Source organism: Dioscorea cayenensis, chromosome 7 (genome assembly GCF_009730915.1).
Source record: "Dioscorea cayenensis subsp. rotundata cultivar TDr96_F1 chromosome 7, TDr96_F1_v2_PseudoChromosome.rev07_lg8_w22 25.fasta, whole genome shotgun sequence".
Taxonomy (NCBI): domain Eukaryota; kingdom Viridiplantae; phylum Streptophyta; class Magnoliopsida; order Dioscoreales; family Dioscoreaceae; genus Dioscorea; species Dioscorea cayenensis.
Genome location: NC_052477.1, coordinates 21,260,638 through 21,274,907, shown reverse-complemented (window position 1 = coordinate 21,274,907; position 14,270 = coordinate 21,260,638). Strand labels below are relative to the sequence as shown.

General features: G+C 38.3%; 1 protein-coding gene across 5 annotated transcripts; it reads right to left on the bottom strand.

The window, feature by feature from the left end:
• Nucleotides 1–2,387: 2,387 nt before the first annotated feature.
• On the bottom strand, nt 2,388–9,608 carry LOC120264819 (putative disease resistance protein RGA4). Of its 5 annotated transcripts, none has more exons than XM_039272671.1 (5): nt 5,631–9,608; nt 4,698–5,146; nt 3,637–3,756; nt 3,167–3,551; nt 2,388–3,048 (listed from the first exon to the last, which is right to left on the bottom strand). In XM_039272671.1, the coding sequence occupies exons 1-2, from the start codon at nt 9,441–9,443 to the stop codon at nt 4,967–4,969; spliced, it is 3,993 nt and encodes a 1,330-aa protein (XP_039128605.1). In that variant the 5' UTR covers nt 9,444–9,608; the 3' UTR covers nt 2,388–3,048; nt 3,167–3,551; nt 3,637–3,756; nt 4,698–4,966. The 5 variants fall into 5 exon arrangements, with proteins under 5 accessions (XP_039128605.1, XP_039128606.1, XP_039128607.1 ...); XM_039272672.1 differs by having other exon boundaries at nt 3,430–3,551; XM_039272673.1 differs by lacking the exon at nt 3,167–3,551 and having other exon boundaries at nt 4,698–5,151.
• Between the last annotated feature and the right edge of the window lie 4,662 nt (nt 9,609–14,270).

The following is a 14,270-nucleotide window of genomic DNA, read 5'->3' as shown; positions in this document are numbered from 1 at the left end:
GTTTCTTAAATCATTCGTTGGTCGGATATAATTGACATGAAACATAGTTGGTAACCTATTGGGATTTGACAGTCCAACCATATCCTAGGGTTGACCCGGGGCTTTATAGATAGAAGGAAAATATTACATTATTCTTCAACAGGTTCTTGAGAGTATTTATATATTTCATGCTATCCGTTCATTAAGGAGTGTTGCTAGACACCAACCTTGATTAGTAAATTAGTTTGACTAATTTGCTACCGGCTTAGCATTGAACCTATGGGGGCACACACTAACGAGTGTTCTAATCTTTGCTAAAGGATTACTTATTTTATTATTTGATAATTAAATAAGATTATTTGATTAACCAAATAAATAAATTAATTAGTCCAAATGGAATATTATTATATTCTTTACTAGCATAGAGAATATAAATGATATTAAAGGACAAATTGAATGATTGCATGTGATGGTTTTGGGAAAACCAAAAGCCACATGAATGCTTGATGGTTTTGGTTTTGGCAAAAGAGGCCATATACGTTGGCTTAAAAATATTGCCTTAAAAAAATATAGATGAAAAAAATAGGAAGAGAACATTCCATCAAGTGAGTTTTGAGAGTCAAAACCTATTGTTCAAGTTGTTCGTTGATTCCATTTTTGTCAAAGGGTTGATAGCAAAGGTTGGTCTCGGTGTGGATACGCATAGAGTCTTCTCATTATCGAAGAGATTTGGAGTGAAAAGAAAAAGAATCTGCTTCAAAAGGTATGTTTTAGATTCGATCTTTTACTAGTTAAATGAATTTTAAATGCAAATAGATCCGCCATTGGATATTTCGCCTTCCGTTGCGTGTTTTGAACATCGAATAATCCTACAGTTCTTTCTTTTCTTCAGTTGTCTTTCTACTACTTGTTTCAATTCTTGTTTGTTCTTGATTTATTTTGTATTCGTCTCCTTTTCAATAAATTAGCCTCTGTGGGGGTTCTTTTTTTTTTTAACAAAAAACCTACTTACCTCAACATGGATTTGAATTTTAGTTCGATTGCCATTTTGGATATTTTGCTCAATATTCATTGGAATCTTCAATTCTTCATCTCACTTTTGGAGAACACTTGAATTCTCCCATATTTAGATTTGGAATAATAGATCCAAATGGCTCTAACTATTGGGCCAGATCTTAAAGCAACAATCTCTCTGCTATTTACAGACACCTTAATGGAGAGATCAGGCAAAAGGATCTTTGGCCTAGTAGGAGGAAAATTTGGAAATTAAAGATTGCTCCTAGACCAAAGCAATTTATATGGTTGCTCCTTTAGGGTAAAATTAAAATGTATGATTACCTTTATTCCCTAAATTTGGGCCCTCAAACTCTTTGCGTATTTCAAATTGTATGGTCTGAGCTTAATGACTTGTTAGGCATACATATCTCCTTACTTGCTGGCTTCCTTAATGGGTTGTGGATTGATCCTAAACTTGATAAACACTCTTTTTTGTTATTTCTTTTATTGCAGCTACTTTTTGGTTTATTTGGAAGACCAGGTGCAATTGTGTTTTCAGAAATGAGACTCCCAATTTTAGAAGTATAACTAAAAAGGCTTTAGCACATGTTAAAGAATACTGCTCATCTTCAACTTCTCAGTTGGGGAAGAATCTCTTACTCTCTAATTTTTACTCCAACTAGGGGGCTTTTCTATTTTCTACAGCTTTATATTGTGGTGACAATGGCAGTGACTCCACAGGAGGGGCAGGTTTTTATCTCAAATTCTTATTATTCTGTTTGTGTTGCAGGCTCCTGCTCTATTTCTGTGGCATCAGATTTGGATGTAGAAGTTAAAACACTCATTATTGCCATTCATCACACTCACAACATCTCTATCAAACACATTTTTGTCGTGTGTCTGAGCCTTCTCACGGTCGCCAATTTCAGGAATACTTATCAGGACTGGAGAGCTGAGGCTTAGATCAACTTACTTAGCCATCTTTTGTAATTCCTACGGATTGGAACCGAGCTGCTCTTAGACTTGCCAGCCATGGAAGTAGTCTCCATTCTCTGTCCTTGTTCCATCAAGGAAGAGATCTTCCAAGATGACTTATGAAGACATTTCAGAACAATGGTTTCTCTTACTAATTTTCTTCTTTTTCTTATTTCCTTCCTGCCCCTCTGTTGTCTATTTCTTTTCCTCTTCCTGTCTTGTATTTGTTTTTTGTCTGTTATTTATTTATCTATTTTATTTAATTTTTTTTTTTAATTTTTTTTTTTGCATTTCAATAAAGTAAGCTCTCAAGCACTTTTAACCAAAACTAAAAAACCAATATACACCCTGTCATTGGTTTACACAGACGAGCAATAAAAAATAATGTTCCAATTTTAACATAAGACAACCTAGCACAAAAGGTAGTAAACAAGAGAGATATCAAACCATGTTTAATTTCAACATTCTAAAACTAGTGCAAAAGATGATACACAACATGTGACAATGTCTTTTTGTCTACAAGGAATGAACTTCTGCTTGATTCTGATAATTCAAAGGTGCTAGCAATTCCAAATCCTTGATAAAAAAGCGGAAGTGGGGAAAACATGTGCCGATTGATTGATATCTCTAAAAACACCAATAAAGAGGTTACAAGTATTTCATGAATCTTTTAGTTCTTCAACATGTCAAGTTTTGATCATCCCCAGGGCATCTGCTCAGTCATGGCCGTAATCAGACACAAAGTTGTGACTGAAAATTAATTGTACATTCTGTAATGATTGCAAATGAACTAACCTCTTTAGTCCCACATTGGCTATGAGACGGAGTCCTTGTGTGTATATAAGTGGTGGGTATCCTTCACCACTGGGTGGTGAGGAAAGCGTGCCACCAAAAGACCGGCCAGTGGTGAAGGATGCCCACCACTTATATGCACACAAGGACTCCATCTCATAGCCGATGTGGGACTAAAGGGGTTAGTTCATTTGCAATCATTACACATTCAAACAATCTTTGAAGAAGAAACTCTAAATTCTTGCACAAAGAGATATGAGAATCAGGTGCACATCATCTTCTGGAAAAATGAGCTTTTGTCTGTCCCTGCACAAAATAATTCACTTGTATCAAAAACTTCCCATATACATCGATAATTAGTTGATCTTCAATGTTGTAATTCTCCAACATTCTTGCAGAACATGTTTGCCGCTGGAACAACTACCTCATACATATATTCTTGGAGTGGACTACGGCAATGCTCATTTGGAATCCTAAAGTAATGAAGAAGTAACAAGACGAGGCGAGGACAGTGGGTGAAAAGTGTTTAATGTTGACCAAGGAGGATACGAATAAAATGTGCTTGACAACATCGAAGGCACTGAGTTGTAAGCCTACAAGATTTCCAACTAAACAAGAGAGTAATCATCAATGCAAGAGAATTATGGAGGGATCTAAAATCTTGAGACTTGCTAAAAGAGTTCATACCAAATAAATTTATGGAACAAAGATTTAGATTTCCGATGACATTATTCCGAGTTTATTTCATTTGCTGTTGGGCGAAGGACTCATGAAGGAATGCAGTTTGTAGTTGCCACACTTGAATTGCTCTTGCAAATTTTGTGCATCATCACTTTGGTTAGGAAATGCTGGATGGATTGAGTGCAGAAGATTTGAAAGAATTAGAACACTTACCACAGGATTAATGTCAGTGATAAAAGGATTGGAATGCTCGAGGGAAGTTCCATCATTGAGAACGATCATGTGCGAACAACACAAGAGTTTCTGTACATTGATTGCACAGATGCATCTTTCCTGCATCAAGTGGTTATAAAAAATTTTCAAAACAAAGGTTTATTAACAGTAGATTCCATGGATTAAACTAACTCACATATTAATATTAGAAGAAAAGCAAACAAAATTAGATTTTCATTAGCTATTGATTAAGAACACCTTGCCTTTTTTAATTGTGATTTCACAAGGTTTCATTAGGCTATTGATTCATCTTGAGGTAGTAAAATAAAGAACATATTCACAGATAGAGGACTCATGCACCAAATTTGTTAATTGAACCAATACTTGAAAAAGGATACTTTTCAATTTCTTTCTGATTCCGCCTTCATGTAGGGGGCTCATTCTTGAACCCAAAAAATAAGAAAAGAAAATAAAACAAAGGAGATCAATAAGAACACAAGACATGGGAAAGAGAACAATAAAGCTTGGTCTACCAACACAAATGTCAGCATACATATACACTCCAATGCATTCTATTCCAGTTTCTAATTTGGTCAATATTCAAAAGAAAAATGGTATATAATAATTAGAATGATTAGAAAATAGAAAAAAGATTGTTAAATAATCATTTTATTTTCAATGTATCCGATTCTTTTACACCCAATGAAGTATGGAAAAATCTCTCTCCTTCTGAAAAAAAAAAAGAAAAATACCTCTGCATTTCTTTCTCCATTCTCTCAAATCATATGTTCCAGAGAGGGCACTTAGTCAACACAATGATAAGAATACTGGCTCCTATTAAATCTAATTAACATGTTGATTCTATTGGCAAAAAAATGCTAAACGTAAGGCTCATGTTTCAGGTTTAAAATGAAGTGATAAAATAGACAAGATCTTTGTTTAATTGTTTATTTATCAATTCAGATATGATAAAATACATATTCAACCAACTTAAAAAGAAAAAAAAAGACTATTTTAAAAAAATATAAAAAATAGAAAAGAATATGGGAAAAAAGTGGTACCTTTGTATTAGGAAGTGAGGCCTTGCGTCGGTAATGAAAGAAGTGACAAGACAACATCCTCCAACTCCAGGCTTGCACAAAGTGTTCATACTGGAGAGATTTATGAACACTTGTTTAGATTTCCAATGACATGATTCCAATTTTGCTGAAAGATTTGTGGAGCAATGCAGTTTGCAGTTGCCACAATTGAGTTTGCTCTTACAAATCTTGTGCATCACTTATGATGGGAAATGCCAGGTGGATTGAGAGCAGAGGATTTGAAAAAGGATTTAAACACTTGCCTCAGTCCCATGACTTATAAATACAAATACTATTTCCACCCATTGGAGTAGTAGTATAGTGATCAGAACACTTGAATAATCAGATTGATTGACAGAAGTTATACGAACGGGAACCACATCAGGTGTACACCACAATATTTTATGTACACATTTATGGCAAAGGTGAATCTATCCTGCATCAAATGGTTATAAATAATTAAAAAAAATCTTTTTAACAAAAGTATATTCTTATGAGCTATTAGTTAAGAAACAACTTGCCTATTCCGATTAAGATTTTGGACGCTTTCATTGGACTATTGATTATCTCCAGGTAGTAATATAAAGAACATTTTCACAAATGGGAACATCAAGAATTAAACTTTCTAATTGAACTGATATTTGGAAATGATATGCTTCCTTTTCATTCTGGTTTCAGACTCTCTGTGCTTTTTGTCATCATGTTGGGGGGATATACCAAAATTCTTTTTCATTCTTGAATAGGAAAAAACAAAACCAAATAGAAGAAAAAAAATCATTAGGCATACAAGACTTGCACAAGGGACTTTCATTGCCCCAAGTTCATGTTAAGAGAGTTAGGATAGAATATATTTTCTACAAACCCAAAAAAGCGAGAATTAAAAATAAAAAAATAAAAAAGGGGAGAAATTGGCACCTGGCTATCAAGTTGGTTGAAAAGGAAATTTATGAAACAGGCGGCAATAGCACAAATCAAAATCGCTGATAAAAGGAAGCGATTTGTGGTGATGCACTTCAAAGCTTGTTTGGCACTAGTACTAATCTCATGACGAACTTGAATTGACTCTACTCCTGACTCTTCTCCTATTTGCTTCTTTGAAATGGTAGAGAGAAGGTTGTAATAGTCTCCTCCAGGCTTGCATAACCTCTCTAGCTCCGGGCATTCTTTGATTGTTAGTTCTTCTAAAGTAGGAAGTAGTTGTCGGAGGCCTCTTGGGAATGACTTCAGTGCTGGACAAGATGTAATAGATAGATCCTGAAGGGAAGAGAGGGCTTGCATCCCGTGAGATAGAGACACGAGCTTGGGACAATTACCCACTTCTAATGTGGATAGTGAAGTAAGATGTCCCATTTCTGGCCACAAAGACTCCATTACTGGACAATTGTTAATACTCAAGGTTTGGAGTGATTTGGGACACATGGGCAATTTTCTCAGGGCATCACAGTCAGAAACATGAAGAAGCTCTAGCAACGGTGGACCACAGACGCCTTGTGATGATGCACCTGTCAAATTCTTACAAGAACTAATTGTTAGATAATTGAGGGACTTCCAACCTTGCATCTCGTCTGGCCAGGACACCAGATTTTCAATTGAATTCACATGTAGGTCTCTTAGAGATGTAAGGTTCTGCAAAACCAATGTCAACGAAAGCTGACTGCAGTTGCCAATGGATAAATACTCAAGCGATGACTTCATGGCTCTTGTCTCCTCTTCATCTTCCAGCAACAAAACCAACTCCTTAGTACAAGAACTTATAGTCAACCTCCCAAGAGACTCCAAATGCTTGAGAGAGATTTGTGTCTCACAGAATGAATTCTTCATATTTAACTCTTGGAGAGTTGGAATGGGTGGCATGGTTGTTGTCAACTTGGGGCATTCTATAATCTTCATCGAAAGGAGGCATGGAAACAAGGATGGATTTGCTTCTCTATCCTCCTCCACACACCACCCCTCTAGGTTCCTCATTGATTTTAAGGACAGCTTCTTCAATTGAGGGAATGATTGCTGCGCATCGTCTCTTCTATTGTTGACAATGTGTTTGATGCCATCCATTTCATACATTTTGAGATTCTCAAGACAGGGTAAAATCCCGAGTGGCAGGGTTGTCAATTTGGGGCATCTTTCAATATCCATTGAAGTGAGGCATGGAAATAAGGACAGATTTGCTTCTCTATCCTCCTCCACACACCACCACGCCTCTAGGTTTTCCATATATTTTAACTCTAGAAACTTCAATGCAGGAAATGAATGCTGTGCACTGCCTCTGTTGCTAATGATGTGTTTGATGCCATGCATACGACTGATTTTGAGAAACTTAAGACAGGGTAATATCTCAAGTGAAGGGAGTTGCTCACATGCTTTGCATTTGAATAGTTCAATGCGATGTAGATATTGGAATTGTTGCTTTTCTCCCATCCACATTGGAAATTGTTTGCCTGGATAATAACTCACTGTAAGTTCTTTCAATCCACTGGGAGGTTTCAAGGCTTCCAACACCTCCTCTGCATTTTCCATCAAAAAACATTCATCATCATCTCCCCAACCAAATTTTCCCCAACTTAATTTTAATGTGTGAATAAGTTGTTTGTTGCCCAAATTAGCTTTTCTAGCATCATCAGCATTCTTCACCTTCTGGAGGTTATACAAATCAAATTCACCAAAGGGATTCAAGGACTTTATTTGTCCTATATTGTTCTCTGCATCATCTTCCACGGTATATCGTGGTAGTGTTTTCAAGTTTTGTAATTGACTCAAACAAGCATTTAATGCCTCCAACTCTGGACGACGATTACCTTCAAAAAGAAGATGTCTAAGACTGTTCATGTATGTTATGCTCTTAGGAAGAAGCTCAGAAAGTTTATGACAACGATAGAGTTTCAATGTCTGCAGATTAACCAACATACAAATGGATTCCGGTAGTTTCCTTATATGAGTATAAGAAAGATCAAGGTATCTTAGATGGTGCAAATGCTCTATTGATGCAGGCAACTCCTTAGTGCTTGTGAAACTCAGGTCAAGCACCCTTACCAACTTCAGCTTTGACAACACACTTAAGTCTCTTTTACAATAATAACTATAATATAGCAGAGTATGGATGGTGGAGCAATCCCCTATTTCACAATTTTCATCAGTATGTAAATTCCAATGACGTGGCTTTATTGGAATTTTGGGGGCTGCACAGCTCTTCAACGATGTGAAGCATTCATTCTCCATAACATAGTGTGCCACATCATGAATGAGATCATGCATCTTACACACTCTTTCATATTCCCATTCAGGAACAAGATAATCGTTAGTTAAAAGAGATCTCTTTATTAACTCAGTGTAAGTCTCTCGCCCTTCAACTTCCATATCAGTTCCTTTTCCAGACGGAATAAGCCCATGAGCCATCCAAAATTGAATCAAGTCCTGTTCCAAAAAAAGAAAACCCTTTGGGAAAATAGCGCAAAAGGCAAAACATCTCTTTAAGTGAGAAGACAAGTCAACATAGCTTAGCCACAGTTCCGGCATGATTTTATTTTCCGTATGTTGTGACTTCCATGTTTCATTTTCCAACACAGCTTGCCATTCACTTTCATCGCTCTTACAGCGCATGATACTCCCCATTACTTGTATAGCAAGTGGTAGTCCTTGACATTTCATAACAATCTTTTTACCAATCTCTACTAATCCTGGTGCTTTTTCTGCATCATCAACAAATGCTTTCTGTTGAAATAAATCCCAAGAGCTTTTTTCTGATAAACCACTGAGAATGTAAGGTTTCTGAGCACCCATCACTCGAGAGCATTTTTCATTGCGTGTGGTCACAAGAATTCTGCTTCCTTCTCCTCCATCGAGCAACATGTTTCTAAGATCATCCCACTTTTGGAAATCTTCATTCCATACATCATCTAATACCAGTAAATTTTTCTTCTGCCCCAAGACATCTCGCAAATCCTTCTGCAGCACCTCCATGTTTGTATGATCACAAATTTTCCCAGAAGCTGTATGTATGATCTTTCCAGCAAGCTTCGGCACATCAAAATCATCAGAAACACATACCCACATGCATTGTTCAAAATGATTCTTGACCCTTTCATCTGCATAGACCAACTGAGCAAGTGTGGTCTTACCCAGACCACCCATGCCGACTATAGAAACCACAGTCACTTTCTCACCAAAATAATCACTGATCAGCATCTGCACTAACTTCTCTTTATCTTCATCTCTATCAAGAATAACTCGTGATTCATGCACATATGAGTAGGTTTGAGGCCTGTTCCCCAAAGGTTTGCTGTTGTTTTCAACAACCCTGAGTTTGAACTTGTCCATCTTTTCAATGAGGTCATTTATTCTCTCATTGATGTTTCTGAGCTTCCTCCCCAACTGAAGTTTAAACAAGAATGGGTTATGATCACGAGAAAAGAATTCACGCACCTTGCTAATTCTTGGGCGACCAGAAAGCTGTGCCTTGCGCTGGATGACTAGTTCATGCGTCTTGGCCTCGTCAAGAATGTCTTCAGCATCATAGACTGCGTCTTTGAGCCACACAAGCCAGCATCTGACAGCCTTGTCCGTCAACTGCCTCGCCTCTGCATCTTCAACAAGCGGTTGGATAAGAAGTAAGGATTCTTGGAGCTTTTGAAGCTGTTCATCAACTCCACTCCATATGGGTTCAAGATATTTAACGGCATGAGGCATGGATAACTCCTTGATCATCTCCAAAGCATTTGAGAAAAGTCCGGCCATTGTTTCCGGTGAAGGGTGATTAGCGGCTCAACTGAGATTGTGTGTCAACTGTGTAGCTAGCTAGACACGGTAGTAATTCCTTCCTTTTTCTTCAGTTTGTTTGTGATATTTCCTGAAAGGCATTATTGATCAGTGACAGTGACTGACCTGGGAGCAGTCGTTGGGGCACAGTCCTCCCAGTCCACACCAACTGCTGCATCATTCAAATTGAGATTTAGTAGAACTCCTGGACCCAGTCGACGTGGACTCACATGGACAAATGATAATGGATGCATTGTCAGTGGTCACTGGACAATGACCAAAAAAATTTTATTTTCTTTTATAGAGCACTAGTGAAATTCTTTGTGAAACTAAATTCTTAATTTTATAATTTTTCTCAAATTTGTTTTTTTAATGACAAAGTCACAAACCCCATGTATATTAGGGGTTATAAGCACGGGTTAAAAGTTAATCATCCACTACTTAGTCAGGATAAAAAATTTTGGCCATAAACTCACAATCAGGATCATTGATCGATTACCATCAATATTTTCAAAAAATTTAGAATTTAAGATTTTTAAATATTACACGGTTTTTATCATCACGAATTTTTTAAATTTATTTTTATTTTTAAATTAAACCTCAAGATTTTTAGCCTAAAAACTACAAAATTATTAAGTCAAGCAAATCTTTTGAACCCAATTGGCGTGGGCTCACATAGACAATGCTGTCAGTGGGCAATGACGAAGGATTTTTTTAAAATGAAATGTGTATAAAGCACATTAGAACCATGCATAGATGTTGTGACAGTTCTGGAATAATGAGGAGAGTGAGGAGGATTCACAAGGAAGAGGAAGAAAGAAATGAGAAGAGAAAGAGAGAAAGAGAGATAGAGAAGAGAATATTTTTTCCTCTTGTCCCATTCCATTGTCATCATACATATATAGAGATTCTCTGAATATCTATGAATACAAAATGTGACTCTCTGAGGCATTCTAACAAACAGCTAACATGCCAAGTCATTCTCCACTATCATCCCATGATTGCTAACTAACAAAACATTCTGATTACAATACTTTCATTGCTAATAAATCTACTTAACTAACATAATCCATCATTAATATCATTATACCATAATAAAATCTACAAAACTTTGGCTCCCCTAATTCCTTTGGCCATGCAATTGCTGTGCCTTGGTGGTGCGTTTTTGCAGTCTGTACGTGTTCGTAACCTGTGTGAGAACATGAATAAGAGACCCAACGCTTTGTTTTTTTTATGGACATGAAAGAACTACATATGGATAAGAGATACAATGCTATTTTTTTAAAAAAAATATATGCTCTATTTTTTTTAACCTAAAAAAAATTATTAAAACCACCCATTTTGCACCTCAAGGTAAAGGTGATTCAAGATGGTTGTTTGAGGATGTTCATCCACACATGTTTATTTGGCTGTTTAAGTATTTTTTTTATCGAATATAAACTCAAACAAGTCCATATCAGTTGTAGAAATGTGAACAACCAACTGACTGTTCAATGTGAATGGGTATGTGAAGAGGGTGGTAACAAATTCAACCATTCACAAAACAGTTCATGTTTGGCTTCGTTAAAAAGTTAAAAGGCTAAGCTCAGAGCTTTCAAAGGGGATTCTTGAGGTTGAAAGTTTGCTAGTCTCGCCCGTTTAATATAGATATCATTAAAATATATATAACTTTTTAAAGATTATATGCAAAAAAACCAAGAGCTAGACTAAGAATAATTCAACCAAATTCAACCAAGTGGAACAAATCTATTATGCCTGAACAAGTTACAAGAGTGACCCTTTGGGTCTATATATAAAGCATGATAAGTATACATATATGTCTATACATATATATACATGTATACATATTAATACAATACACTAATACATCTAACACCCCCCCTCAAACTCAAGGCGGATCGTGCGTCTTGAGTTTGGATAACATGAATAGATGCTGATCACGTGTCTGCGCCTTGGTGAAGAAATCAGCCACCTGGACCTTTGTAGGAAGATAGTGAAGTGACACAGTATGAACACGTACATGAAATTGTGTGAAGTGTGCATCTACACCAATGTGTTTGGTCAGCTCATGCTTGACTGGATCTGCAGCAATCTGAAGGGTGCCAGTACTATCACAATGAATAGGAATGGGAGATGTGATCAGTACACCAAAGTTCTGTAAAATTAAACGCAGCCAGAGCACCTCCTGAACGGTAGAAGCCAACGCACGAACCTCATCCTCAGCACTAGACTTGGCAACGGTAGATGTTTTTTGGTCTTCCAAACAACAAGAGAAGATCCAAGAAAGATACAATATCCAGTGACAGAGACCCGATCATCAGAAGAACTAGCCCAGGTAGCATCGGAATATGCATGTAGCTGGAGAGTGGACTGGCATAGATAGAACAGACCACGAGATATAGTGACACAAAGATATCGCAGTACCCGAATAAATGAACATAATGAACAGAAGTGGGTGCCGCAACGAACTGACTGAGAATGTAAACGGCATGTGATATGTCAGGACGGGTGACAGCCAAGTAAACCAAACTGGCAACTAGATGTCGATAGCGAGAAGGATCAGATAAGGGAATCCCATCAGAAGCACGAAGCTGTAAATGTAACTCCATTGGTGTAGTGGCAGTACGGGTATCAGTCAAACCAGAGCAAGCAAGTATGTTATGAATATAGCGCTGCTGAGAGAGACGATAACCATCAGGATGAGAACTGATCTCGATACCAAGGAAGTAACGAAGCAGACCTAGATCAGTCGTCAAGAAAGTCTCACATAACTTCTGTTTCACGAAGGTACTATGAGCAGAGTCATCGCTAGTAAAGATCATGGCATCAACATATAAAAGAAGAATGGTCCGACCACAAGAGAAAGAGTGAATGAAGACTGTCGGATCATGTATGCTCGGAGTGAAGCCAGCAGCCTCAACCACTGTACTGAATTGCTCAAACTAGGCTCGTAGAGCCTGTTTGACCCCATAGAGAGCACGGCGAAGACGGCAAACAGACCCTGGAGGCACCCGAAGGCCAGGGGGAGGAGTCATGTGAACCTCCTCCTTTAAGTCCCCATGAAGAAATGCATTCTTCACATCAAGCTGATGAAGAACCCAACCATGAACAGCCGCAACATCAACCAAAGTGCGCACAGTGTGCATGTGGGCTACTGGAACAAATGTCTCCTCATAATCGAGGCCATACTCCTGCTGAAAGCCACGAGCAACCAAACGCGCTTTATAGGGCTCGAGAGACCCATCAAAACGAGTCTTCACATGGTAGATCCAGCGACAGGTGATGGGAATGCATGAGAAGGAAGGGGAACGAGATCCCATGTATGAATCCGAGTCAAAGCATCAAGCTCCTCTGTCATAGCAGTCGGCCACTCAGGTAATCGAACTACTTCCCTATAAGTACTTAGCTCAAAGATATCTGAAACACTGGTGCTAGCAAAAGCGTAACGGATAGGGGGATGTAAAGTAGAGTGATCGCGTAAAGAATAAGTGTGAGAGTGTACCTCAGGAGCTGGATCGATAATAGGAGAGGTGTCAGAGATGACCGACTGAGATGGAGGCTCTGCGAGATCCTGACGGTGGTATGTGAAATGAATAGATGGGTGAGCAAGAGGAAGAAAGGGAGGAGGAGAAGTCATTGTAGGAGACTCAACAGATAAATGAGGGGAAGACACGGCAGGAGACTCAAAAGATAAAGGAGGAGAGGGGTCAAGAGAGGAGTGAGAAAGAAACTTGGCAGGAGGGTTGAATGATGGAGGAGAGGAAGACACAAGAGGAGTATGCTCAGCCGAAGGGGTAGGAAAAAGGAAGGATAGTGGAACAAAGGGAGATGAGGACTCAGTGGAAGAAGGAGAAGCATAAAAAGGTGTGGACTCATCAAACGTGACATCACGGGAGATGCGAAAACGACGAGTGACAGGATCATAACAACGATAACCTTTATGCTCAAGGCTATATCCTAGAAAAACACATGAAACAGACTGGGTTGTTAGCTTTGTTCTCTCCCAAGGTGAGAGCAAAACAAAGCAGCGACAACCAAAAACACGAAGATGATCATAGTGTGGAGGTGTCCCATGAAGACACTCACCTGGACTACGACCATTAAGGTGAGAGGAGGGTTGTAGGTTAATGAGATAAACAGCAGTGCTGACAGCTTTAGCCCAAAAATGAGGGGGAAAAAAAGCGCCTAGAAGAAGAGCACGTGTCGTCTCTAAGATATGACGATGCTTACATTCAGCTACTCCGACCTGAGGATGAGACCCAGGACAAGATAACTGAGGCAAGGTGCCTTCAGAAAATAAAAAGGCACGAAAGGCATGAGAGGTATACTCACCGCCAGAGTGAGACCGAAAGGTCTTAATAGAGGCAAAGAACTGGGTATGGATCATAGCAGAAAAAGAGCGATAAATAGACAACAACTGGCTACGGTGAGCTATAAAATAAAGCCAGGTGAATTGAGTATAGTCATATATAAAAATAACATAATAACGATGACCACCTCTAGAGACAAAGGAAGCGGGACCCCAAACATCAGAGTGAATAAGTTCAAAAGGAGCAGTAGTTTAAGACAAACTCAAAGAGTAAGGACGTTGGAGTTGCTTACCAAGTTTACAGCTAAGACAGATGACATCAGAAGAAGAAGAAACAGTTCCTAAAATGCCATGAAGAACAAGAGACGGCATACGAGACGGACATAAGTGGCCAAGACGATGTTGCCACTTATAATGAGACTGAACGACAGTATAACAGTGATGAACAGGTTCAGGTGAAGATGGAAGACGAAGGAAATCCAACGCATAAACTCCAT

What these genes read in the sequence shown, in the direction of transcription:
- LOC120264819 (XM_039272671.1), bottom strand. Translation starts at nt 9,443, where the DNA reads ATGGCCGGACTTTTCTCAAATGCTTTGGAGATGATCAAGGAGTTATCC. An exon ending in TCAACCAACTTGATAGCCAG is followed by an intron (nt 5,147 to 5,630) that starts GTGCCAATTTCT and finishes GATGCAGGATAG; the next exon opens with ATTCACCTTTGCCATAAATG.